The following is a 27,142-nucleotide window of genomic DNA, read 5'->3' on the forward strand; positions in this document are numbered from 1 at the left end:
CATACACTTGCCTAGTTTCCCTTTAAATGCATCCATACAATTTGCTTCAGCCACTCGCTATGGTAACAAGTTTCTTTCTGAATTACCTGTTGGATGTCCTGCTGACTATCTTATATTGATGGCCCTTCGTTATTCTCCAGAGGAAACGTTCCCTCCATCCCCACTCTATCAAATGCATAATTTTAAACATCTCTGTATACTCTGCCATTTCTCTATCTCCCTCTACATCTCTTTTATAATATGGTGACCAGAATGGTACGCAATATCAAGGTTTGATACAGGTTGAGCATAAATTCCTTATTTTTCAATCCTATCCTCTGAAAATAAAACCTGGTGCTTGGGAGATTTGTACCTTCCAAGTAATAAAATTACCTCCCTATTCTTACTACCAAAATTTACTACCTCACTTTTACTTTTGTCGAATTTCATTGCCCTTTCTTCAAAGTTATTAATGTGCTCCTGTAATTCAGTGCAGTCCTCCTCAGAATTGACTATCATCCCCATTTGGTGCAGTTCATGAATTTAGAAATTATGAGATTGATTCCAAAGTCTAAATTGTTAAAGATAATTGTGAATAGCAGTGGTCAAAACACCGGTCCTTGTGGAACACCACTTCCCACCTTCTGCCATTCGGAACATATGTTTTTCCCTGGGGTGTGACTATCGTCGGGATAAAACTGTCTACAAATGTGAGTCTCTCCAACTTGTAGTCCAGCTAATTGACTCTGAGCTGGAGAGATCCGAGATGGAGACATCTACTGCAAAGGTGTTTGTTTGGAACAGTCTCGTCATCCACAAACTCCCACATTCAGACACATAACCCGCTTGGTCGTATCTTAGATTAGCCTTATTTTAGTTAAGTAATTAAATTCCTTATTCAAGAAATACTTCTAGTTATATCAAGTAATATAACTATAATTTACCTTATAAATTTAATACAGTGGGGGGGAACTTTTACCATTGCTGGTCGATGGACAGGACAAGCGGGTAAGATGGCACGAGAGCCGAGAAATCAGGTTCGCACCCGATTTCTCACCTCTCGCGATCTTCCAGCACCGGAAGGGTCGTGATAGGTCATGAGCCTCCATGGTAGATATCTGGCGAGGCCAGCCTCTTGCCCATTTCCGGCGCAAGACTGAATAAATTATTGAAATTTAGTTAAAACGTATTTTGTATTGATTTAATGAGCCTGGGACGCTATTGTCTGGGCTCACTTGCTCTGTGGCCTCGCCAGGAGAGATTCTCTCCTGTGAGAATCACAGCTAGTCCCCAGCAATGTGGACCAGTCATGATGACCTCGCCAGTAGAACTGGAGGGCACTGAGGCCACCTGGGGAGGTCAGGGACAAAAGGAAGGAGGTGTCCCCTGGGGAAGTGACAAGTTGGCAGTGTTAGCCTGGCACTGCCCACCAGGCACCTTGGCATTGCCCACCAGGTGGTGGTGGGGGGAGGGGGTGACCACTGCGCACTCTGCTGGTGTGACCGGTATTAGGGGGGAGGGGGAGGAACCTACTGCCACTCTGCATTGTGAGCAGTGGGAGGAGGGAGGGGGATGACTGGGGCTGGTCAATGGGGGGGTGGGGAGAGAGGGGAGGGCGGCCAATTGCAGAGAGAGGGCCGGGCAGGTGATTGGGGGGGGTCGCGATAGGCCATGAGCCCCCACAGTAGGGGGCTGGGGGCAGTGGTGATGGCTATGTCTGTGAGACTGGGTGCTTTGCGGAGGCCATGGAGATTGGCTGTAGTAGAGGATGATTGACAGGTCTCTGCTGCTAGAGACCCGCACATGTGCAACAGTGCCCTCTGGTGCTCTCAGCCAGCAGTTAGGCAATGTAAACCCCAACCCCCCCCCCTCCCTCTACAGGTGAGGAACCGTTTCTGCTGATTTTTCATGCACTGAGCACATGAGGAAGCAGTTTTGAACTCGCCCAAAAAACTGATCTGAAACTTTCCCATCTTCCCACCCTCCTGGACTTAGGATTTTTTTGATAAGATCAACCCCAGTTTTTATTCTTGCCCAGTTCTAGTTTAAACTACTGCCCTAGTTCAGAGAGAAAAACATCTTTACCAATAAAGCGCCTACCTCTGGACTTCAACTCTCAGGTCTCTTGCTCTATCTCTCAGACCGCAAAGATCAGAAAAGCAGCTCTTCCCTCACTGCACCAAATTCCCCGAGTTAAGTAAGTACTCACTTTCTCCAGCAGTACTCCATTGAGCTAGATCTCCTGTGTTTACACTAACTGGTATCCCAAAGACCCGAGTCAGACAATGCTATCCAGAGAACCATGTCTCACTAGTCATCTAAGTAACTAACTGTTTGGTTGCCACCAACAGGCAGCTTGTCTGCAACTGAGTAAGACTAAAATAAACCACAAGCTAATGTTCAAGCTGAATTAGATAATAAATGCAAAGGTTGACAAGATTTTAAAGAGATGAACCCTTCAAATTTCTCCACTCACCAAATCTTCCAAGTTAAGGAAGTACTCTGTCTAGCAATAGTCCCGCAAGCTAGACTTCACGCTACTTGATAAGTACAACATTCACATAGGGATAAAAAGCTAATTAAAGCTGGTGATCTTTGCATAGTATCAGGGTCAGTTTTGCTTTCTTCCATGTTTTGCTGCTTCAACTATTTCATGGTGGGCCGAAGGGCCTGTTCTGTGCTGTACTGTCCTATGTTCTATGTTCTAACTACAGGAGCAATTTAAGTAGTTCAGCAGAACTCACCATAAAATCGCACAGGATGTTGCACACCTGCTGGACTTTGTCTTCGGGGATCCCACAGTGTAGCAGCACCGCTTTCAACAGGCTAGTGTGGTTCATATGGATGCTGTAGTTGCGCTCCTGCAAAACAAATAAAGGTAACAATCTCTCAAGGAACAGTGTAACTAAAAGGAGAATCTGACCACATGTACCCAAATATATCATGGATAATATCCCAGTTTTGCAAATATGACTATAAACTGTGAATCTAAATTGCAAAGTCTTTGCTCCCAAAAGATTAAGAAGAAAGTACTGTATTGGATGAACTGGTTAACAATATACGGATGAACTCCCCACCTGCAATACAGGAAATTCCTGGATAATTTCGACAATGGTGCAGATCACCTCTGCTTCTGCCAATAAGTTGCTTGTGATTGGTGTGACAATATCAAATGCACATTCTAAGAGTTCTCGCGGGTGAGAGCGGTCCAGCTTTCGGGGTCTGAATACCCTTTCAATGCAATACCTAGGAACAGATCAAATAGGGTTAACGACGACAACTTGTATTTATGTAGCATATCTTTAATACAACAAAATGTCTCAAGACATTATAAAGTAAATTGTGACACAGAGTCATATATGGCGATATTAGAGCAGGTGACCAGAAGCTTAAGGAATGTCTTAAAGGAGGAAAGCAGATAGAGGGATGGAGAGGTTTAGGGAGAGAATTACAGAGTTCAGGGAACAGGTAAATGAAGCCGTGGTCTACAATGTTGGAGCGATTAATATCGGGGATGCTGAAGAGGCTGAAATTAGACAAATGCAGACATCTTGGATGCTTGTAGGGTTGGAGTAAGTTACAGGGAGGGACAAAGACATTGAGAGATTTGAAAATAATTTTGAGAATTTTAAAGATCAGGCTCGTATAGGTCAGGATTCTGGTGGCGATAGCTGCACAGGATTTTGTACAAGTTATAACATGGGCAGCAGAAATTTCGATTACTTCACGTTTAAAGGGTAGAAAGTGGAGGCTGGCCAGAAATGCACTAGAAAGGTCAAGTCTGGGTGTAACAAAGCCAGGATTTCAGCAACAGAAGGACTGAGGCAGGAACAGCGTCGGGTGATATTACAGGAGTTGGGTGATGTTACAGAGCTGGAACTAGGCGGTGTTGAGGTACAGCTGGGTGTCGTCAGCAATGAAACTGAAATGTTTTTGCATGATGTCATCAAGGGCAGTGTGTAAATGAGATCCTTGTGGGACACCAGAGTTAATGGTGCAGGAATGGGAAGAGAAGCAATTGATGGCAAATTTATGGCTATAATTAGCTGAATAAGAATGAAAGGTGAGTGGGTCCACTCCCACCCAGCTGGATGACAAGAGAAGAACGGAAGGAGGACGGTGCGATCAACTGCGTCAAAGGCTGCCGACAGGTCAAGAAGGACAAGGAGGGAAGGTTTGCCTTTGCCATAACATGGGATGTCATTTGTTTCTTTGAGAGCTGTTTCAGTACTGAGGGGTGTAAAAACCTGACTGAAAGATTCAAACATATGTTCCAAGAAAATGGGAACAAATTTGGGAGGTGACAACATGTTCAAGGGCTTTGGAGAGGAAAGGGAGGTTGGGGATGTAGTGGTAGTTTGTTGGATTTTTATGGAAAGAAGTGATGACAGCATATTGGAAGGAAAGCGGAACAGAACCTGAGGAGAGAAGACTGTTAATAATATTATCTACCATTGAGGCCAGGAAAGAAAGTTGGGCAGTCATGGGTCTCATGCACAAGTCAAGTTTGGAGAGAGCATATGGGAGAGGAGGTTTGACTTGGTGGGTGAAGGGGAAAGGAGGCAAGTGGCAGAAACAGCTGATCGCAATCTTGCTGACAAAGAAATCCACGAGTTCCTCACAACCGCTTTTACTGGTGAGAGCGGAAGAAACAAGGGAAAGTGGTTTAAGACAACTAGAAGAGGTTTTTAAACAAAATAAAGTATCACCACTTTCTGTGCTAACATCAAACATGAGTAACGCTCCTTCTAAATTTCCCCATCATATCCCCCCCAGATGATACAGAATGGGTTCATTACAAAATGAAACTCTATCAAGTACATTGTCAGTTCCAGTACATATTAGATACAGAGCAATATTTTCAGTGCACTCTGTCCATCAATTACACCCAGCTCAGGGACAGGATAGTTAGAAATAAAGTTCCCTCAGCACTGCCCCATTAAACTTCCTTGGTCAGATTCAGCTCATATTTTATGCTGTCCCATAAATTTGCTTTACTTTAATTTCACATGAGTGTCATACTGCATTAAGAGATACAGCTTCCATGTCATGGCCTCCAAAATTTCCAATTTAATATCAATTTCTGCCAAACTGAACTATACGGTGTTTTTTTAATGTCTATTAAGAACCATGCTGAATCAAATCATGTGGACAGTCCAAATTCATTTGACAACATATCCTTAAAACAAGAGGAGACTTTCATCCCATAAATCCAGGGATAAGTTCAAACTGGGATCCAAAGAAGCCTCCCATCCATTGATACTGTCTACACTTCCCGCTGCCTCAGCAAAGCAGCCAGCATAATCAAGGACCCTACGTACCCCGGACATTCTCTCTTCCACCTTCTTCCGTCGGGAATAAGATACAAAAGTCTGAGGTCACATACCAACTGACTCAAGAACAGCTTCTTCCCTGCTGCCATCAGACTTTTGAATGGACCTAACTTGCATTAAGTTGATCTTTCTGTACACCCTAGCTATGACTGTAACACTACATTCTGCACTCTCTTGTTTCCTTCTCTATGAACGGTATGCTTTGTTTGTATAGCACACAAGAAACAATACTTTTCACTGTATGATAATACATGTGACAATAATAAATCAAATCAAAGTTATCCTGCTATGACACTAAACTCATCACATTACAGGTTCTCATTTTTGTTCATCTACAGAACACCTGACTCGTGCTGTGGCCAGGTGAGCTTGTTCAAGACTTTGGTCAATCCTCTACAGAACAGGGAACTAGCATCTTCAACTGACCTACTGTCCACTCTCCCCTCACTGTGGCACCAAAACTAAAACTCGGTGAGACAAATATCAGGCACAAGCAAATGGCACCTTGTGACATATCCCATTGGTACATTACATTATGGATTTAGTATGTGCAATTGTGGGATCACTTCTCACTCAGATATGAATGACATCTGCCCTGCATCAGACTGTAATCCAACCCACTAGTTAGCAAGAGGAAACCAGAAGTAAACACTTGACCACTGCAACAGCAGGTGGCATCTCTGCACTGGAACACAGCCTGGTGTTTACATCGATCCGATCCAACAAGACATTTGAATTGTTTTCTCCCCATTTCCCTGAAGGCACGCTCCCCTCTGCCCTCACTCATGTCCTCTGGCACCGCACCTCCCCCATGAAACTCCCTGTATCACCAAACACTGACTCACTATATGAGCCCAGATAGTGCATTCTAGTAGATAATTTAAGTATTTAACTCATCAAAACTCAGCCTGATTCTATCAACACCTGACCTGCTCACTCAAGCACTTTCAAACATGGATCACTGGTTAGTGATCAGCAGTGTAAACATTGGTCGATTTTGCCTCTCCTTAATTCAATGGGACAGGGACCAAATATGCCACTAAGATCAAGGTTAGTCAAGTCAGCACAAACTGTGAAACTAACATGGCCTCCACACCTCAGGTAGACACCTTCACCAACTGTACCATTATAGAGCAGCTAGTGACTGTATCTGCTCACCTTTTTAAACTGGTGATGTTGTTTCTTGCCACAAATCTTGCAAATGGTACCTAAAGAAAAGGAAGAAAAACAGATGCTTAAACAACACCAACTCTTGACTAAATTTCAGAATTTAAAAATAATTAACTTTATTAATTTTTTAAAAAGCATTTTTGAAAGTGAGTCTTTTGGGAAAAAACGCCCAATTACATATAACAAAATAATTTAAAGACCGGCTCTGGGAAGCATTCATTAATACAATTTCATCTACCCAATTCAGAACAGACTGAATCATTTAGTTCAGGAGTACATGACGAACATGGTGTATTCATGCTGTTCAGGGGCCTCAGCCAAATCCAATCATAAGACATGCATACAGGGTGAACAATACTCTCAAAGCATGTGATACAACTTACCCGGAGGTCATGAGGCAACATGACCAGCATGCCACTATGGTCCATGAAACAGGCTCCTTCACTGCCCTCATACAGTTTCTTGTTCTTTGGCATAAATAATGGAGTGTGCAACCAAGTGGCACCTGTAATAGATTAACAACTTCAGCTTTAAAGCAAAGCTTTGTACCTCCAATCAGCTACAGAAATATTTGAAACCTGGGGATGGACATTTCAGTACATTAGAGTGTTAGTGTCAAGGTTTGGGTGATGAAACAAATATCCAAAGAGTCGACCAATAATGTATATTTGAATATTGATCCCAGGGGTTGGCTGATTCAATATATCAAATCATAAATCAAACAACTTGAAATGAGGCTATTTTCGGCTGATCATGTCTTTGGAAGAGCTCTTCAATTAATCTCACTACCCAGCTCTTTCCCCATAACTCTGTTAACTCTTTCCCTTCACATATTATACAATTCTCTTTTTGAGCTCAGCATTGCGTCTGCCTCCACCACACATTCAGCCAGTGCATTCCAAGTCACAACAACTCGCTGTGTATTTTTAAAAGTTCTCATGTCGCCTCTGGTTCTTTTGCCATCCGACTTAAATCTGTGCTTTCTGGTTATTGACCCTTCTGCCACTGGAAACAGTTTCTCTTCAATCACTATCAAACAATTCACGATTTTGAACGCAACGATCAAATACAAACATGAGAATATAAGAACTAGGAGCAGGAGTAGGCAATTCAGCCCCTCAAGCCAGCTCCACCATTCAATATGATCATGGCTGATCTCATCTCAGCCTCATCTCCCACCTTCCTGCCCACTCCCCATAACCCTTCACACCTCTACTAATCAAATACATAGTCGTCTCCTCAAATTTGTTTAGTGTTCACTGCATGGGGTAAAGAATTCCACAGCTTCATGACCCTCTGCACCAAAGCATTTTAGATAATACGTTGTCTTTTTATTCCTCCAACCAAAATGGATAACCTCACACTTATCCACATTAAATTCCATCTGCCAAATTTTAACTTAAACTATCCATATCCATTTGTAAATTTCTTATTTCCTCATTGGAACTACTTTCCCATCTATTTTTGTGTTGTCTACAAATTTGGCTATAGTACATTCTATCCCTGTATCCCAAGTCATTAATATAGATTAAATAGTTGGGGCCTGAGGACTGAACCCTGTGGCACACCACTGGTTACAGCTTGCCAATTAGAAAAAGATTAATTTATCTCCAGTCTCTGCTTTCTGTGGTTAGCCAATCCTCTGTCCCAGCTAATATGTTACCCCCAATCCTGTGGCATCTTATCTTGTGTATTAACCTTTTATGTGGTGTATCTGAAGTCCAGATATACCAAATCTACAGGTCCCCATTATCCACTTTGCTTGCTATATCTTAAAGAACTCCAATAAATTAGTCAAACACGATTTACCCTTTGTAAAATGATGCCAACTCTGATGGAATGCGTTTTGACTTTCCAAATGGCCCGTTATTACTTCCTTAATAATGGATTCCAACAGTTCCCGAACATACATTAAATTAAATGGTCTATAATTTCCTACTTTCTGCCTTTCTCCCTTTTTGAACAGTGGCATTACATTAGCTATTTTCCAATCCACTGGAACTTTCCAGAATCCAGGGAATTTTGGAATATTATAACCAATGCCTCCACTATCTCTACTGCCACTTACTTTCAGACCCTAGGATGTAGGCCATCAGTCCTTAGGACTTGATTGCCTTTAATCCCAATAGCTTGCTCGCTACTTTTTCTCTAGTGATGGTGATTATTTTAAGTTCCTCCTTTGCAACAATTTCTGCATTACCTGTTACCATGGGGATCGTTGTAGTGTCCTCTACCTTGAAAACAGGCATCATATTGATTTAGTGTCTCTGCCATTTGTGTTCCCCATTAACTCCCCAGTCTTGTCCTCTAAGGGACCAATGTTGACCTTAGCTACTCTCTTCCTTTATATATACGCTTATAGAATCTTTTGCTATCCATTTTGATTTCTTGGGCTAGATTTGTTTCATAATGCACCTTTGTTCTTATTTCTTTAGTATGCTTCCGTTGGGTGGGGGGGGGGGGGGGGAGGAGCTGCTGAGTTGAGTGAGTGAGTGAAAGGGATGGGGTTGGGAAGAGGGGTGTGCGTGTACGGTAACTAATTACAAAGTGTGGGAGAGGGGCTTTACTGAGTCTTATATCACCAGGGAATGTGGAGAGCTTTGATGAAACCCACATGAATTTCATAAAATAACATTTTCACAAAGTGCTTCAAAACAGATTTTCATATTAATATGACATAGTATCATATATTAATTTATAAAACACATAATTTAATAATTATAAACTGAATGTTAACATGTTGCATTGTTGCTGTTTTGCTTCTGGTGTTAAAACTGATTCATGTTGGAAAATAGTTTCGTAAATACTGTTTAAAAGCCTCTATAAAGGTCATTTCTCATCCATCTCGGTTCAAGTGAAAAGAGACCCAGTCTGTCAACTTGTTCCAGATTTGTATTTCCCCTCTAGTATCATCCTTGTAGATCTTCTTCGCATTCTCTATAAGCATTTCATTCTATAGCGAGTAGAAATGTAGGCAGTACTCGAACAGAGCTCTGAACATTATAGCAACTCAGATGGGCTGTAGAAGGCAACAGAAAACAAGCCACATAGAACAGTAGGCAGAGCCAACAGATGAGTTAGCTAACTGCAATGTATTATACTCACCATGCCTTTTGAATACACGGCACACAGTGTCATACACATAGTGCCGCAGCATGGCGTAGTGTGCTGAAAAACTGCCCTGAAAAAAGAAAAACATATAACTAACTTTTTTTTCAAAAAGGTGCACAAATTATAATCTGACTGCACTTGGTGTTTCCTCTTCAGAATGGCCATAGCTAACACTCCAGCAGAAAAACAGATCAACCAGCCAAAGTGTGGCTTCAGGCATCCAGTCAGAGTTTCTAACGTACTGCCAGCAGCTGGCCAAAATGTCAGTAATACAGATATTGGTGAACACCCCACAATATTGCTTGTCGTTTGAAGTCAGGATATGACGTTTTGTGAATTTTTACTCCGTATAGAGTAGACACAGGGGTTGAGTCCAGTTTTATTCTTTTTAAAAATCTGCAGCAGAAAAACATTTCTTCAAATTAACAGGATTATACTTTGACAGCAGAAAGAAGAGGGAGAGGGATGGAATTTTATTTGAAATAGATGACTGAGATCCTGGAGCTGGGTCCACTAGCATTATATTTTACATAATAGTATAGGGCCAAGGAATGAGGATGGATGCTGCAAATAAAGGAGAGTGGAATGGTAGTAGAGGTTAAGGTTTGCCTTTAAACCCCATGTCACACAAGATTTTGAAAAGGGCAGGAAGGTTACAGCTAGTTAAGAAACTAATGAGTTTGTATTGATTTATTGTATCGAGGGGCATAGATAAGGTGAATAGCCACGGTCTTTTCCCCAGGGTAGGGGAGTCAGAACTAGAGGGCATAGGATTAAAGTGAAGGGAATGATTTAAAAGGGACCTGAAGGGCAACTTTTTCACACAGAGGGTGGTGCGTATATGGAATGAGCTGCCAGAGGAGGTGGTAGAGTCGGGTATAATTACAACATTTAAAAGACATTTGGACAGGTACATGGATAGGAAAGGTTTAGAGGGATAGGGGCCAAATGCAGGCAAATAGGACTAGTTCAGTTTAGAAAACCTGGTCGGCACGGACGAGTTGGGCCGAAGGGCCCGTTTCCCTGCTGTATATCTCTTTGACTCGATGATTCTGTGTCCTCATAGACAGTAAATAATAAGTCATTTGCTAGCTTACCTGCATTGATGACAGTCTTGGCAGATGAGCTGAGGGAGATGTGTCAGTGTGAGAACCAGAAGGCAGATTTTGGGAATTCTACATGTCTACCTCCCTGTCCCACCCCCACCATTTTGAACTGTGGCTGGCATGAATTTCAGAGAAATAAAATTTCTAGTGAAAATCACTAGCTTCACTGAACAGGAAACAGCACAATGGAGTCAACACTTTGAATTACATACATAAAATTCAAAAGGATAGCAGTTCGCTAAGAATGCAGGGATTTTTTTTCTGCTGTCGGCAGATCTCAGGCACACTTCTAATAGTAAATTGCACAACTTATACTTGCTTTGTTATTGTACTTTACTTCTCAATATTACAGATGAAAAGCATACACTACACATATGAAAAAAGACTGATTGTAAATGCATCACAAGATGTTTCTTAGGGTGCAAAAGATAATTATCTATTTTATTTTGATCTTCACAGCATCTACTGACTTCAAAACTTGCCTATAAACTCTTGCCACATTGGCACACTAAATGCTGTTCTACTTCAGTTTGCAGTCATGATTAAACTGAATTAAGGTGAGATGAGCTCTAAAAGGTGGATGTAAAAGATCCCGTGCCACCATCTCGAAAGATGGGATAGGACATTATCCCTTGTAAAGTAAAAGTTGATGTTTCAGATCGAATGAATCTGAAACATCAACTTCATTTCCCTCTAAACCGATGCTAGCAGACCTGTAATGCATTTTCAGTTTTTAATACAGTATCCACAGTATTTTGCTTTTGAGTAAAGTTTAATTTTGTTCCCAATAGATTCAGCAAATCCAGTGACGATGCTGCAGTGTCCCCACTGGAGGCTGTTTTGTGATATTATCAATTTCCTACCTTGTGAACATCAACATCATAGGTGAAATCCATCGCAGGGGTGATGTGCTGGGAGAAAATCTGGTTGAGCAATGTCCGGTAAACTTTGCTACTGGTATTTGCCAGTGCATGGTGCAGCATTTCATGTAGTTCTGACTCCTCCATCTGGGGTGGGGGAAGATGCTCACTTTTCAGCAACTCTACCGCAGTGGGGCGTTTCGCTGGGTCATGATTTAACAGCCAGCCAACTATCAACCTCTTTGAAGAAAACAGCAATAACAGGACATTAACTGTGTGCGTCTGTATGAGAATGGATAGAACCATACAGTCGTAGAATCCATACAGTGCAGAAGAGGCCATTTGGCCCATTGAGTCTGTATCGACTCTGACAGAACATCCCCAGGCCGTAACCCCACACATTTCCCATCTAATCTATCTAACTTACACATCTTTGGATACTAAGGGGCAATTTAGCATAACCAATCCACCTAACTGCACATTTTGGACTGCGGAGGAAACCCACACAGACAAGGGGAGAACATGTAAACTCCACACAGACAGACAGTCACCCAAGGCTGGAATTGAACCCTGGCGCTATGAGACAGCGGTGCTAACCACTGTGCCACCTCCTGCTGCATAGGAACTGGAATGGGCATTTATCCTTTCAAATCTATTTCGCCATTCAATTTGATCATGGTGGATTTGGGCCTCAACTCCATTTACCCACTTTTGATCCATAACCTCAATACCCTGACTGAATAAAACATCTACCATCTCAATCTTAAAGGCTTCAACTGACCCAACATTCACAGGCTTTTGGGAAAAGGAGTTCAAGGTTGCCACCACCCTTTGGGGGAAAAAAAGCATTCCCTGAATCTGCGCAGAACAGATAGGTTCCAATTTTAACATTATGCCAACTTGTTGATTCCCCAGAAGGGAATATTGTTTCTTGTTATCTATCCTAACAAATCAATTACAAACTTCAATTAGATTGCCCTTCAATATTTAACAATCAATGAATACAACCCATTTTTATGCAGCTTTGTGATGAATGGGCCTTTTTTCTGTATCATTTAGAAGAGCAGGTGATTGCGTTGAAACATACAAACTTCTTAAAGGGCTGAACAGACTAAATGCTGAGAGGCTGTTGTTTCCCTGGACTGCAGGGGCTAGTCTCAGATCAAGGTGTTGGCCATTTAAAACTGAGTTAAGGAGAAGTGTTTTCACACAACGGTTTGTGTATCTTCGGAATTTTCTACAACAGAGGGCTGTGGATACTCAAGCTATAATTATGAAATGAACAGATCTTTCAGTGCAAAGAGATTCAAGGAAAATGAGAAGAGGGCAAGAAGTGGAGTTGACGATAGAAATTCAACGATGATACTGAATGGCATAGCAGACTGAAGGGGCCACTTGGCCTACTCCTGCTTCTATTTCTTAACCTATCCTCATAAATTAACTTTTTAAGAAAGCATTCTGATGAATATTCTACGCATCCTCTCAAAGGTGCATAGCATATTCTTCCAGTGGTAGGGTAGGGTAGGGTAGGGTAGGGTTCCCACCACTGAATGGAGACCACCAGATGAGGTCTAACCAAGCCTCTATAAAACTGAAGCATAATTTCCCCTCTTTGCATTGCAAGTCAATAACTCAAGCAGCCACAATGTTATTACTTATGACAAGAACTTGCATTTTCAAGATGTCCCAAAGCATTTCAAAGCTAACAAAATACTTTTGAAAATCTCCTCAGGGCAGCGTTCTCAGCCCAACCATCTTCAGTTGCTTCATGTCAATGACCTTCCTTCCAAGATAAGGTCATAAGTGGGGTTGTTCACTCATGATTGCAGACTGTTTAGTACCATTTGCAACTCTTCAAATACTGAATCAGTCTGTGTCCAAATGCAACAAGACCTGGACGACATTCAGACTTAGGCTGATAAGTGGTAAGTAACATTCATGCCATCTCCAATGAGAGAATCTAACCATCTTCGCTTGACATTCAATGGCATTTCCATCGCTGAATCCCCCACTAGCAACATCCAGGACATTACCACTGACCAGGAACTGAACCAGACACATAAAAACTGTGCTAAAACAACAAGATACATGTTCTAAGCACTGAATAAAGAAAATTATCCTTATTTCCTTACTTTATTAGTAACTACTTTGTCTTTATAGGTCCTAGTTTTAGATTTTCCAAATGGAAACGTTGTGGGGATTTCTGCCTCGGCCTACAGGGGGTTGGGAATGGCAGAGGGGGGGCGGAGAATCAAGGGAGTGTCCCAAAACGGCTTTTACGCCAGCGGGATTTACCTTGTCAGTTATCCCTGTTCCCTCACCAATGACAACTTTAAAGGTTGGGATCCACATTTGCATTAATTTAAATATGAATATCAGCCGACATTCCCTCTCCCCTCCCCACATTACATTGTCCATTCATGTTGGCATGGCCTGAATCACTTCAGGTCCCCCATAATGTGCAGCTAGTAAACAGAACCTACTGGAGCTGCACAGGTGAGTGCAGCCCCCAGGGGGAAAGAAGGACTTCATGGGGGATTGGAAGTTCCATGGGGGAGGGGGAGTTATTGTTCTGTGGGGAGTTCATACTTTGATTTTGATTTTTTTTAAATCCGGGGCGAACTTTAAAAAGAGAATCCATCCCAACCTTTCAAAAGCCGAAGTTGCTGGTGGGCCAGGCTCTGATTGAGCCAGCATGACGTGTAGGACCCACCCCTTCCATTTTTTTTCACAAAGTGTTTGAAATTAGGGCGGAAACCCTGGCAAGGCAGCCAGCAGGCAGCCCTCCACATTTCCCATCCAAGACAAGACTTTGAAAAAAGAAATCGGAAAAAGAAATCAGAAAATTCTGCCCATTCTTTTCACATCTACCTTGTCCAACCCATTCATATTTTTTATAGACTTTGCTTTTCAACCACATTCAGTTTTTTTGTAAATTTTCTACAGTGTGGGTGTATCAATTCACATTTATCTATATTAAAGTTAATTTGGCACTTAACTGACCACTCTGGAAGTTCTCCAATCTGCATTCTTCAACAACTTAATAAAATGTCCCAAAGCACCTCATATTGGTTAAGGAGGTAGGTTTTTTCTTAAAGGAGAAAAGCAAGGTGGAGCAAGCAGAGAGAATGTGGTGAGAAATTCCAGGGCTTAAGGCCTAGGCAACCGAAGGCACGGCCACCAATGTTGGAGCAATTCAAATTAGAGTTGTCCAAGAGGCCAGAATCAAATGAGCGCAGATATCTTAGAGTTAAAGGGCTGGATCAGATTACACAGAAAGGGAGAGATTGGGTCCATGGAGGGTTAGCTCAATGTTAACTTTATGCCTCAGTTTGGCATGATTTGAAAATTTTGATACTGAGTTGCTTGTTCCAAAGTCCAAATCAATAATGTAAATTTTGAACAACAATGGAGTGGCATGTTCGTGTTGGAACCTTCCTTTCTAGGGTACCACAATTTGAGGTCACCTTAGCTTAGCTCTTTGCGAGCACAACAAAGTGAGTTGTTATTTTGCTGTTAAGTGGCTCATATCTGCTTCAGAAGTTCTTGCGTTGCAATCCTGGGGGAGAAAAACAGCCCACCTTACAACCTATGGCCCAGATACTTTATCCAGGTCACAACAATTCATACAATTGCCAGCGAGGCGAAAGCCAAAGACTGTACCTGTTTTGAATATCTTTCGTCATCAAAATCTCCAGGGAACTCAATTGTGGGCTGGGAAAGGAAAAAGTAACTTCAATTAGATTAGACATTTCCGTCAATAAACTGAAAAATTAGCAATTTTCCTTTACAGGACATTTATCCCCAAACCCCAAAGGGCACTACTGCAATCTTCAAAACCCAAGAACAAGTGCTTCTCAGTGCTTTTATGAGGGGAGAAAACAATGCAAGGTGCCCACATATGCCCACTCCTCACCACAATCAGACTGTCCAATGAATCCTGTATGTGTATAGACAGGATTTGTCTGGACTGTGGCCTTTCTACTTCCAACATTTAGTCTTTGGGCTCACCACCACCTCATCCCCCCCACAATGACGTTTTTGCTCAAGGTTTTGTGCCAAGATGAGGGAAGCTAGTGCTAGGCAATGGGTCACCTCTCTCTTATTGGCATTCACTAAGCCTCAAACATTGCCAGGTCAGATGTACAATAAATGACCCTTCTAGTTCAATGTCTCAACTCAAATTCAGAAGAGCACCCACCAGCAGTTCTGAAGGAAAGACAGTTTAACACTGTTTATTGAATGAGAGATTGAGTGCATTTGTTTAAAATGCATCTTTTTTTTTTTACATACACGGTATCTCAATACTGTGCAATTCACTGCCCTGCTACATCACTTTTGTATATCATTAGACCCAAAAATAAATCTAAAAATGATTCTACATTGACACAATGCATGTTCCAAAACGCTATAGTCAATGGATTACTGTCCAAGTCTGTTTCTTTGTACTAGGAAAAATACAACTTGCATTTGTATAGCACCTTTAATAAAATGTCACAAGGTGCTTCACAGGAACATTCAGAAACAAAATCTGACACCAAGCCATATAAGGAGACCTTAGGATAGCTAACCAAAACTTGGTCAAAGGGTAGGTTTAAAAAAAAAGAAAAACAAATTTCAGAACTTTCCAACCTTGGCAGCTCAAGGCTCAATAGCAATCAAAATTAGGGACGCTCAAGAGGCTAGAATTGAGGAGCACAAATGTCTCTGGGGATTAAAAGTAATATTAAGAGAAACCAAACAAGATTAAGAATGGTCAAGCTCCTTTCACTCAGGACAGCATATAATGGAGTGAGGAAATTTCCTAACCTTCTTGAATCTCAACTTAGTATTACAATTTGGACAGACTTTACTGAAATTGAAAACACCTGATTATTTCTCTGAGGCAGAGATGGATTTACTGATAATTACAATGATTTGGATTCCAATTATCTCCATTAAGGGTCAATACGTTAGCACCCACCATTCGCAACTTGCTGAGAACGGAGATCCTCTCGGATGCCGTGACCATGGGTTGATACGACATCTCAAAGAAAATGATTCCCAAACTGAACAGATCCACTTTCTGGAATAGATGGCAGGAAATTAGCTGTAATTTCATGAAGTCACACACACACACACACACAAATAAATGGGATGGGACAATAATGGCAGATCAAAGATGTTGCTGGTCACATTGGTGTGTAATGCTCACTTGTACAACATACTACTTTCCCAATGATACCATCATCATTGTTCTCTTTTGATGCGACATACTTTGCAGAACAGCTCGCCCCACATCCACCCCTCCATTAAACGTCTCCATTTCTAAAGACTATTAATTTCTCCAAGAGGTGTCAATACCTAACCCCCGACCCAGCTTAAATATAAGTTTATTTATTTATTAGTTACAAGTAAGGCTTACATTAACATTGCAATGAGGTTTCTGTGAAATTCCCCTAGTCGCCACACTCCGGCGACTGTTCGGGTACAGTGAGGGAGAATTCTGGGCGGCACGGTAGCACAGTGGTTAGCATTGCTGCTTCACAGCTCCAGGGACCTGGGTTCAATTCCCGGCTTGTGTGGAGTTTGCACATTCTCCCCGTGTCTGCGTGGGTTTCCTCCGGGTGCTCCGGTTTCCTCCCACAGAGCAAAGATGTGCAGGTTAGGTTGATTGGCCATGCTAAAATTGCCCCTTAGTGTCCTGAGATGCGTGGGTTAGAGGGATTAGTGGGTAAATATGTAGGGATATGGGGGTAGGGTTTGGGTGGGATTGTGTTCGGTGCAGACTCGATGGGCCGAATGGCCTCTTTCTGCACTGTAGGGTTTCTATGAAATTCCTCCCACAGTCCAAAGATATGCAAGTTATGTGGATTGGTCATGCTAAATTGCCACTTAGTGTCCAAAGATTTTCTTTAATTTTATTAGTGTCTCAAGTAGGCTTACATTAACACTGCAATGAAGTTACTGTGAAAATCCCATAGTCGCTACACTCTGGCACTTGTTTGGGTACACTGAGGGAGAATTTAACATGGCCAATGCACCTAGCCAGCACGTCTTTCAGACTGTGGGAGGGAACCAGAGCACCCGGAGGAGACACACGCAGACACGGGGAGAACGTGCAGACTCCGCGCAGGCAGTGACCCAAGCCAGGAATCAAACCCGGGTCCCTGGCGCTGTGAGGCAGCAGTGCTAACCACTGTGCCGCCCCTATTACGTCTCTCTTAAGAAACCACAAATAAAACAGAATCACTATACTTCATTCCAATATTTTCATTCATAGCCACACATAAGGCACATGGGAATCACTATCACTTTCTAACACACAATTTAGAGGCCCTGGTCAAGAGGAAAGAGGCACATGACATACACAGGCAGCTGGGATCAAGCGAATCCCTTGAAGAGTATAGGGGGTGTAAGATTGGAGTGTGGCAAATGTTGTGCCTTTGTTTAAAAAGGGCTGCGGGGAAAAGCCTGGGAACTAAAGGCCAGTGAGCCTCACATCTGTCGTGGGTAAATTGTTGGAAGGTATTTTGAGAGATAGGATCTACAGGCATTTAGAGACGCAAGGACTGATTAGGGACAGTCAGCATGGCTTTGTGAGTGGAAAATCGTGTCTCACAAATTTGATTGAGTTTTTTGAAGGGGTAACCAAGAAGGTAGATGAGGACAGTGCAGTTGATGTTGCCGACATGGACTTTAGCAAGGCCTTTGACAAGGTACCGCATGGTAGGTTGTTGCATAAGGTTAAATCTCACGGGATTCAGGGTGAGGTATCTAAATGGATACAAAATTGGCTTCTTGACAGAAGCCAGAGGGTGGTTGTGGAGAGTTGTTTTTCAAACTAGAGGCCTGTGACCAGCGGTGTGCCTCAGGGATCAGTGCTGGGTCCACTGCTATTTGTCATTTATATTAATGATTTGGATGAGAATATAGGAGGCATGGTTAGTAAGTTTGCAGATGACACCAAGATTGGTGGCATAGTGGACAGTGAAGAAAGTTATCTCCAATTGCAGCGGGATCTTGATCAATTGGGCCAGTAGGCTGACGAATGGCAGATGGAGTTTAATTTAGACAAATGTGAGGCGATGCATTTTGGTAGATTGAACCAGGGCAGATTGAACCAGGGCAGGACTTACTCACTTAATGGTAGGGCGTTGGGGAGAGTTACAGAACAAAGAGATCTAGGGGTACAAGTTCATAGCTCCTGGAAAGTGGAGTCACAGGTGGACAGAGTGGTGAAGGCGGCATTCGGCATGCTTGGTTTCATCAGTCAGAACATTGAATACAGGAGTTGGAATGTCTTGTTGAAGTTGTACAAGACATTGGTAAGGCCACACTTGGAATACTATGTGCAATTCTGGTCACCCTATTATAGAAAGGATATTATTAAACTAGAAAGAGTGCAGAAAAGATTTACTAGGATGCTACCAAGACTTGATGGATTGAGTTATAAGGAGAGGCTGGATAAACTGGGGCTTTTTTCTCTGGAGCATAGGAGGCTGAGGGGTGATCTTATAGAGGTCTATAAAATAATGAAGGGCACAGATCAGCTAGATAGTCAATATCTTTTCCCAAAGGTAGGGGAGTCTAAAACTAGAGGGCATAGGTTTAAGGTGAGAGGGGAGAGATACAAAAGTGTCCAGAGGTGCAATTTTTTCACACAGAGGGTGGTGAGTGTCTGGAACAAGCTGCCAGAGGTAGTAGTAGAGAGAGACGGGTACAATTTTGTCTTTTAAAAAGCATTTAGATAGTTACATGGGTGAGATGGTTATAGAGGGATATGGGCCAAATGCGGGCAATTGGGATTAGCTAATGGATATTTTTTTTTAAAAAGGGCGGCATGGACAAGTTGTGCCGAAGGGCCTGTTTCCATGCTGTAAACCTCTCATTTTAAAGTTTATGCACGGATTTTCTTGTAAAATCAATAGTTCTATGAAATATCAGCTAATAGTTGGTGAGGGCAGATTTAGGATGCTGTAAATAAACTATTTGCTAGATATGTTCCCTTATTAGATTTTTTTTAGAATAACAGGTCAGCTGGAGCGGGTGGGCGGGGCCAGAGAAATGACATTTGCCGAATGAAGTTAAAGGGGTACAATGTCACCATCCATCGCGCACAGGAATTTCCCACCATGAACAACTACAGCTCCATTCCCAGTGACAGGACCTCGAGTAGTAAATCGAGTAGTGTGCCAAACTAACCCCATGTGGACAAAGACGCAACACCAAACCTTTCACATTACAAAAGTAAACTCCTCAGAATTATGTGGCATTAACAAAGATACACTACAGATGACAATACTTAAAGAATGAGCCATTTACAGGGAGATTAGTAGTTAGCTAATGCCCGTAAGTGATGCTGGAGTTTATTGTCTGTGTTCTTGATATATAAGCACGATACATTACCTGATTGTAGGAGGCTTTGGTGTTGCCCTGTACCTCAGGGCTCACGTATAAGGCAGTGCCAACCATTCCGGTCAGATTCCCTGTAATTAAAACAAATACTGAGTGATAACTGTATGTGATTTAAAATGATTCCAGGAACTGATTCCAGAAATGGAGAATGAGCATGGGGAATTTGGAACTTTTGGGTGCCATTCTTAACCATTTTGCCATTATTGCTCAGTGTCGTTATCTTGTGCCTGTGAAGAGATTTGGAATCTCTCATTGCGTGAAAGCATTACACAAAGTGTAAATTTGTATGGTGTTGGCCAAGGGAGAATTATTGGCCACAACACCAGAGAACTGCTTGCTCTCAAACAGACTTTAACACCCACCTGAATCACTGGAACAGCCAGACATTTGGCTTTATGCCTTATCTAAAGGGCAACAATTCTGATAATACAACATCCTTTCACTTACACACTGGATAATCAGTAACGTGCAATGATTCAATCACAGAGGTAGAAAGAAATCAGTTATCAAACCAAAGCAGATAACCAAAAACTATATATTTAGATAATGCACCCCTATCTCAGAACCTAACAAATTCACAAGTCATGAGGAGGCAAAATGCTACCAACTCAGTCAGACTGACACTAAAAAAACATCTCAAGCAGAAAGAAAATACTGGCAGCAACTTAACAGACAAGTGATATCCTCCGAGTGTCAACGTGAACAGGATTTATTGATGGAATACTGGTTGAGCAACGAGGGTAAGATAACTGGCCTTGCAGGACTGGGACATGTCCAGGCAGCCCAGCTAGATGGATAAAAATTTCCTGTTAGCTAAGTCACTGATTAACTGGACTTTAATAGTTACAATCTAGTTCCTAGCCTTAAATTGACATTGAAGAAGAGTCATATTGGACTGAAAACATTAACTTTGTTTCTCTCTCCACAGAAGCTGCCAGAGCTCCGGTGTTTCTCCAGCATTTTCTGTTTTTATTTTGGATTTCCAGCATCCGTAGTATTTTGCTTTTATTTTACCTAAATTAACATTGTTTGGCACCTGCATTGAATGGACCTTAAGTTGGTTATGTCGGGGCTAGTATGTTAATCAGTATCAATCCATCCTCAATGTTATCCAAGGTACCCTGACATAGAAACAGTCTCACCTGCTGAGTCAGGCTTGATAAGCTGAATAGATCCATTGCCATCTGTTTCCTGCCTGTCACCTGCCTGTGGGAAGGAATATATTATCAAGAATTTTATTTGTGGTTTCTTAAGGGAGACATAATAGGTAGAAATAGAATTTGCTGTATCAAGAACTTGATGTATGAGGAGAGATTATGGAAGTTGGGTACACGTTCTTTAGAGAAGAGGCTTCCAGCAACAGGAGTAAGTTCATTCAGATTCTCCAATCTGTTCTGTCATTTAATCAGATCAATCCAATCAGGCCAATCTATATCTCAATCCCATCCATCTGACTTTGGTCAATATACCTTGATACTAATACCTAATCGAAATCTATCGAGCTCAGTCTTCAAACTTACAATTAACCCAGCTTCTGCAGCCTTTCAGAATTTTCATTACCTGTTATGTGACACAGAGTTTCTCAATTTCACTCCTGAAGAGCCTCACTCTAAGATTGTGTCCCCTTGTCCTGGATTTCCCCACAGAAGAAATAGGCTCTCTGTTTCTAACCTACCAAGTCCCTTTATCATTCTATCACAGGAATACAAGCCAAGTTTAGGCAACCTGTCCTCTTTTCTATTTTCAAGTAAGCTAGTGAAGGCAGTTCATATCCCAGTAACTGAAGTTTTTTTAAAAATCAGAAAGTTAGGAGGAAGAAGTGAAGTTGGTCAGAACCTTATCACCAAAAACATAAAAGGTGAGTAATAAAGTTCTTGGGAAAGATATTGAAGTGGACAGCATAAACATCCTGAGCAGATATTTAAAGCTTCTGGACAGAAGGATTTAAGAGAAGACTGTTAAGAAGATTGCTAACATGGACTTGATCAGTCACAAAGAGGCAAGCTCATTTGGCCAACAGCAGTTTCCTCTAACTCAATGTTCACAGTTTCCACTCATCTGAAATCAATGAGACATCTTGTAGCTAGCAGGCCTTGGCTGGTCCTCCAGACCCTAGAGCCAGCAGGCAATACTTGTTACTCTAGAGACAGATTCCTCACAACAGATGAGGCACTTCACAATCTAACATTGAAACTTAACTTAAGTATACCAGATGGATGACAGTAACTTCCAAGAGGGTGATAAAGGATTGCAAAATAATGTTTCAACTAGGTGCCTTGGATTTTTAATCTTTTTTAAAAATTGAACAAATTCCTTGAATACGGCATATAAATTTACAACATTCCCCAAATAGAACAAACACATATTCATTCCCTGTTATGGATTTGTATTTATTATATTAGCTCAGTGGTTCCCAAAGGGTGCGGCGCACCACACTGGTGCGGCAAGAGAGGATGGCAAGTGTGGCGGGAAGATTCAAGGACAATCAAAGAAACATTTAAACATGGTTTAAACAAGCATTGTTTTATACTTTCTGGATGTCCCATGATCATATTATAAAGTAGTTGTGTTCTAAGTTATGAGTCAAGCACTGCTAGGTGTTGTTTTTTTTTGTTTTTGAATGTATTTCTTATCAATAAAAAATTCGGTGTGGCGCGAGCAAATTTTTATTCCGAAAGTGCGGCCCAGTGAAAAAAGTTTGGGAACCACTGTGTTAGCTCATGAGGAACTCTGATGTATTGATGTATGCACTGGAGGTGATGTAATAGACCTAGGGTGGGAAATAGAGAAAGGAGCAGCAGCCACGGAGAGATCACACACCATTAATAAAGCTCTGTTCGTTTGTAACCAAAGTCTGCCCCACGTACCACATCTCCAATGTGCAACATTCCCAAACACAGAAATAGCTGCACCACACAATGTATCATAAACAGAAAGCGCTTCAGTCATAAATTATTCATGTGAGACACATTTATGTTGAATTCCTTTCCAGATCACTCACCACATTAGAAAGGTGATCTGTGGCTAAGCCGAAATCTCCTATTTTCACGTGATCATTGGAATCCAAAAATATATTAACAGGTTTCAAATCCCTATGAATCATACCCTGAAATAACAAGAGAACAGCTGGTCAGGACAGAGTAAGCTCATCAGTAGAACTGAAACCCATGATTCCCCATAGTCCATCAAGAATCAAACTGGATTCTGGCAAAGCAAGTGCGGTTCATTCTTTTGACTGTCCCTCTTTCGCTGAAAATGTTTCAAGATCCAACTTCTGAAATTTCATGTTTTGATTTTAAAACCATTACACTCTCACCCTGGTCTTTCCCCATATGGCATGGTGGCACAGTGGTTAGCACTGATGCCTCACAGCGCAGGGACCCGGGTTCAATTCCTGGCTTGGACAGAGTTTGCACATTCTCCCCATGTCTGTGTGGGTTTCCTCCAGGTGCTCTGGTTTCCTCCCACAGTCCGAAAGACGTGCTGGTTAAGTGCATTGGCCATGCTAAATTCTCCCTCAGTGTGCCCGAACAGGCACTGGAATGTGGCAACTAGGAGATTTTCACAGTAACTTCATTGCAGTATTAATGTAAGCCTACTTGTCACAATAATAATAAATAAACGTTAAACTTTATGAACACCCCATCTTCACATCCTTCAGTCCCTGGAAGGCAAGCTTGAATATTGACGGCAGACAAATAGTTTAGATATCACAAATTCTGGCTAGACACACCATAGGATCGAGTTCTCCTCAGCCCTACTCACTATTTCAGGATCATCTTGCCTTCTCTTCTCCATTACAAAACCTTTCCCTAAATCCGTTTTCCCTATCCCCTCCACCCTCACCTCCAATACAAGCATAAGGTGCTGATGGAATTCTCTTTCACAAACATTGATCCAATCCATTCCGCAACCTTCCATTCTCCTTTCCTTCTCCGAGCCCATCAAGTCTAAGTTCCTCTAAGGTTCCCTTCCCAGAGGCCCTAGCTTTCAACTCGTGTGTTTCCCTAGTTTCTCTCCAAGCTCAACTATTCAACCTTGTTTCCACTAAACTGTTAACTATTAATTTTCCTTCCTGGCCTTCACAATAGGTATTATTATTAATGGTTTCCTTCCTCAGTTATCATCCCTCTTCCTTTCGAATCAGCCATCAACACATTCCTCAAAAAGAAATCCTCAAATTTTCTGTCCTTGCAATCTACCATGCCACCTCCAACCTTCTTTTCTTCTCCAAAGTCCTCAAACATGCTGTCGCCTCCCAGATCTGTGCCCACCTTTCCCAGGTCTGAAATGCTCAATCAAGTTCAATTCTGGCCTCGGGTCACTGTCTGTTTGGAGTTTGCACATTCTCCCTGTGTCTGAGTGGGTTTCCTCTGGGTGCTCCGGTTTCCTCCCACAGTCCAAAGGTATACAGGTTAGGTGGATTGGCCATGGTGAAGTTCCCTTTAACGTCAGGGGATTTGCAAGGTAAATACATGGTGTTACGGGAATAGGGTCTAGGTGCAGGCTCAATGGGCTGAATGGCCTCCTCCTGCACTGTAGGGATTCTATGAATTGATAAACTAACCAGAGGGGACAAAACCTATGGTTCACTGGACTGCATTCACACACATTCAAAGAAATTAAGAGATAGCAGAGACACTACTACAACTACATAAAAATAATTAGAAAATTAGTTAGATTATAAAAGGCAAGAACAGGCTTGACCAAATTTATTGAATTCTTTGACGTAATAAACAGTAGACATGGGTAAAATTATAGATGTGATGCAACTGGAATGCCACATAGTAGATATGACTACAATCAGAGCCTGAGTAATTCGAGAATAAATAACAGAATGGCTAACAAGATACAAATCAAAAAAATTGTTAATGATTAAGGGTAGCTACTCAACCTGGCAAAAGGTGAGAAGTGATGTTTTACAGAGATCGGTGCTAAGACAAAACGGTTTTCATTAATGATTTGGATTTGAGAATCAGAAGTACAATTTCTAAAGTTGCTGATGACACCTGTGGATGAATGTAGCAAAATACAGGAGGACATATTAACAAAATTGCAGACTGGGTACACAACTGACAAATACATTTTAATATAAGCATGAGGTGGTGCACTTTTGGAAGAAGAATAAGGAAGTCTTGTTTGAATAATATGTCTGAATGGAGCAGAGGAGCAAAGAGATCTAAGGAAGAAGCTACACAACACATGAAACTAAGTGATGCAATTTAATAAAGCCACAAAAAAAGCAAACACAGCACTGGGGTTGATGATTTTTCGGAGAGTCAGTGCAGACCCGATGGGCCGAATGGCTTCCTTCTGCAATGTAGGGATTCTATGTAATGGGGTGGGACGATTCATTAAGCAGTTGGGTCGCAAAGTCTGCGTCTTGCGCTCTACCAATGTAATTTCTAGTTTAATGGCCAATGCGCTTGTCTTATATTACTGTGCAAGTGATTTTAGCACTCTTTATTCCTTCCTAACATCTAAACTGGATCCCTGTGATGTGAACTTTGTCAAAGGTCTTTTGGAAGCTCAGATGCGTTAGGTATCACAGATCCCCTATAAAGAACTATTCTACAAAACTAACCTGTTCATGAATATAGGCCAGTCCATCAAGGATTTCCCGGAACAGCCTCCAGAGACGGCTAATGTCTCTGTACAGTCCCTGGTCAATGGTGTCTCGTAAAGTGCTTTTCTCACAGTATTCCATCTGAAAGAAGCCAAGAAAATAAAGTCTAATATTTGCAAGTCACACAGCAACGTGCCTGCAAATTCAGCAACTCGGATTCAAGTCACTGGGTAACCCGCAAGGCCATTTAGTTAAATGAATTATATCGACAAAATCTCACAGCTGCAACTCAAAAGCAAGTCAGTGTCATACCATTGTCATTGATCTTGCAGCTAATTTGACAGACGGGCTATGATGTACCAAGATTTTTGATTACAAAATAAAAATAATGATATTTCATTCCAAAAAAAAAATCATTTGCAGCCCAAAGGCTGAATTGCAGTGTAACTTGCACCAAAAAATTCATATAGGCACTAAGTAATCAGGTTAAACACATGCAAACATCTGACAATCATGTGGTAACAAAAGCATAAAAATTCAGCAGGAAACAGGGAAATGGCGGATGGGATATTAAAAAGTCTAAAATTGAATTAAAACTAAAATTACAAACCAATACATAATTGAAGTGCAGTATGGCATTGAGGACACGAACCATATAAGGAACAGGGCTCCACCTGTACCTATCTGTCCTTCACCTTACGGGGTTGAATTTAATTGAACTTCTGAATTGTCTTGATTGCTCTGGGCATGGTGGGGTAACCAGTTCTGAAATTGAGCAGCTTGCAAAGGGATTTTCCAAACTTGGTACAAATATTATATTAACTCTTCTTTTAGTCGACTTTTGAGCTGTGTGACATGAAGGGCTTTGTTGCACAGTTGGCACTAAGCTCAATCTCAGCATGTGCTTCTATATTCTTTCAATTTGCATGGTTTGTGCGTGGGTGAGGCCAGGGTACCACACAGGAGTAGCATATTAGCTCATGGCAATTTAGTCGGTTTACATCAACAACAGGTCACTGACAGGAAGTCTGAAAAGAGTAAGGATTGGCGAATGAATATCTATTCACTTTTTTAAATGTACCGTCCACTTGACCATCCCACTTCCAGATCAGGATTTTCAAGCCCTTCCTGTGTCAGGGTGTAATTGCCAACTTGATGTCAAGGGGCATGTACTCATGTCAAACGAAGTCTACTCGCATGGTGTTACGTTTAGTCAAATTTCTGCCTTTTTTCTTCCTTCTGGAGAGGTGTAGCTTTATTGTCCTTAGTTGGGAAAAACTTTCCAGAAATCTTCTCAGGCCTTCTCCCATCTAGCCACTATGTAAACGCCATGTAAACGCCATGTAAACGCCATGTAAACGGCACTGCGGCAGCCAATCAGGAACTCCAGCCCCAAGGAAATTCACAACAGTTATGTCTGGCAGATGCAGGAACTTTCACCTGAGCTGATCTTCCACATAACCACAATGACTTGTCTGGTTTGTGTACAGTAAGAAGTCTCACAACACCAGGTTAAAGTCCAACAGGTTTATTTGGTATCACGAGCTTTTGGAGTGTTGCTCCTTCATCAGGTCACTCACCTGATGAAGGAGCAGCGCTCCAAAAGCTCATGATACCAAA

The 27,142-nt window shown here is 41.8% G+C and overlaps 1 protein-coding gene across 3 annotated transcripts in view; it reads right to left on the reverse strand.

The window, feature by feature from the left end:
* The window catches only part of eif2ak4 (eukaryotic translation initiation factor 2 alpha kinase 4), a 111,869-nt gene that overhangs the window by 33,511 nt on the left and 51,216 nt on the right, over positions 1–27,142 (reverse strand). For 2 of the 3 annotated variants that reach the window (XM_078233555.1, XM_078233556.1), the window contains exons 15-26: positions 25,541–25,663; positions 22,958–23,062; positions 21,099–21,162; positions 19,948–20,027; positions 16,523–16,624; positions 15,223–15,273; positions 11,563–11,799; positions 9,588–9,663; positions 6,866–6,987; positions 6,471–6,520; positions 3,057–3,225; positions 2,724–2,840 (exon numbers count right to left, since the gene is read on the reverse strand). In XM_078233555.1, the coding sequence (XP_078089681.1) occupies positions 2,724–2,840; positions 3,057–3,225; positions 6,471–6,520; positions 6,866–6,987; positions 9,588–9,663; positions 11,563–11,799; positions 15,223–15,273; positions 16,523–16,624; positions 19,948–20,027; positions 21,099–21,162; positions 22,958–23,062; positions 25,541–25,663 (1,296 nt within the window). The remainder of the gene's footprint in view (positions 1–2,723; positions 2,841–3,056; positions 3,226–6,470; positions 6,521–6,865; positions 6,988–9,587; positions 9,664–11,562; positions 11,800–15,222; positions 15,274–16,522; positions 16,625–19,947; positions 20,028–21,098; positions 21,163–22,957; positions 23,063–25,540; positions 25,664–27,142) is intronic. The other variant, XM_078233557.1, reaches the window with a different exon arrangement.

This window comes from Mustelus asterias, chromosome 18 (genome assembly GCF_964213995.1).
Source record: "Mustelus asterias chromosome 18, sMusAst1.hap1.1, whole genome shotgun sequence".
NCBI lineage: Eukaryota > Metazoa > Chordata > Chondrichthyes > Carcharhiniformes > Triakidae > Mustelus > Mustelus asterias.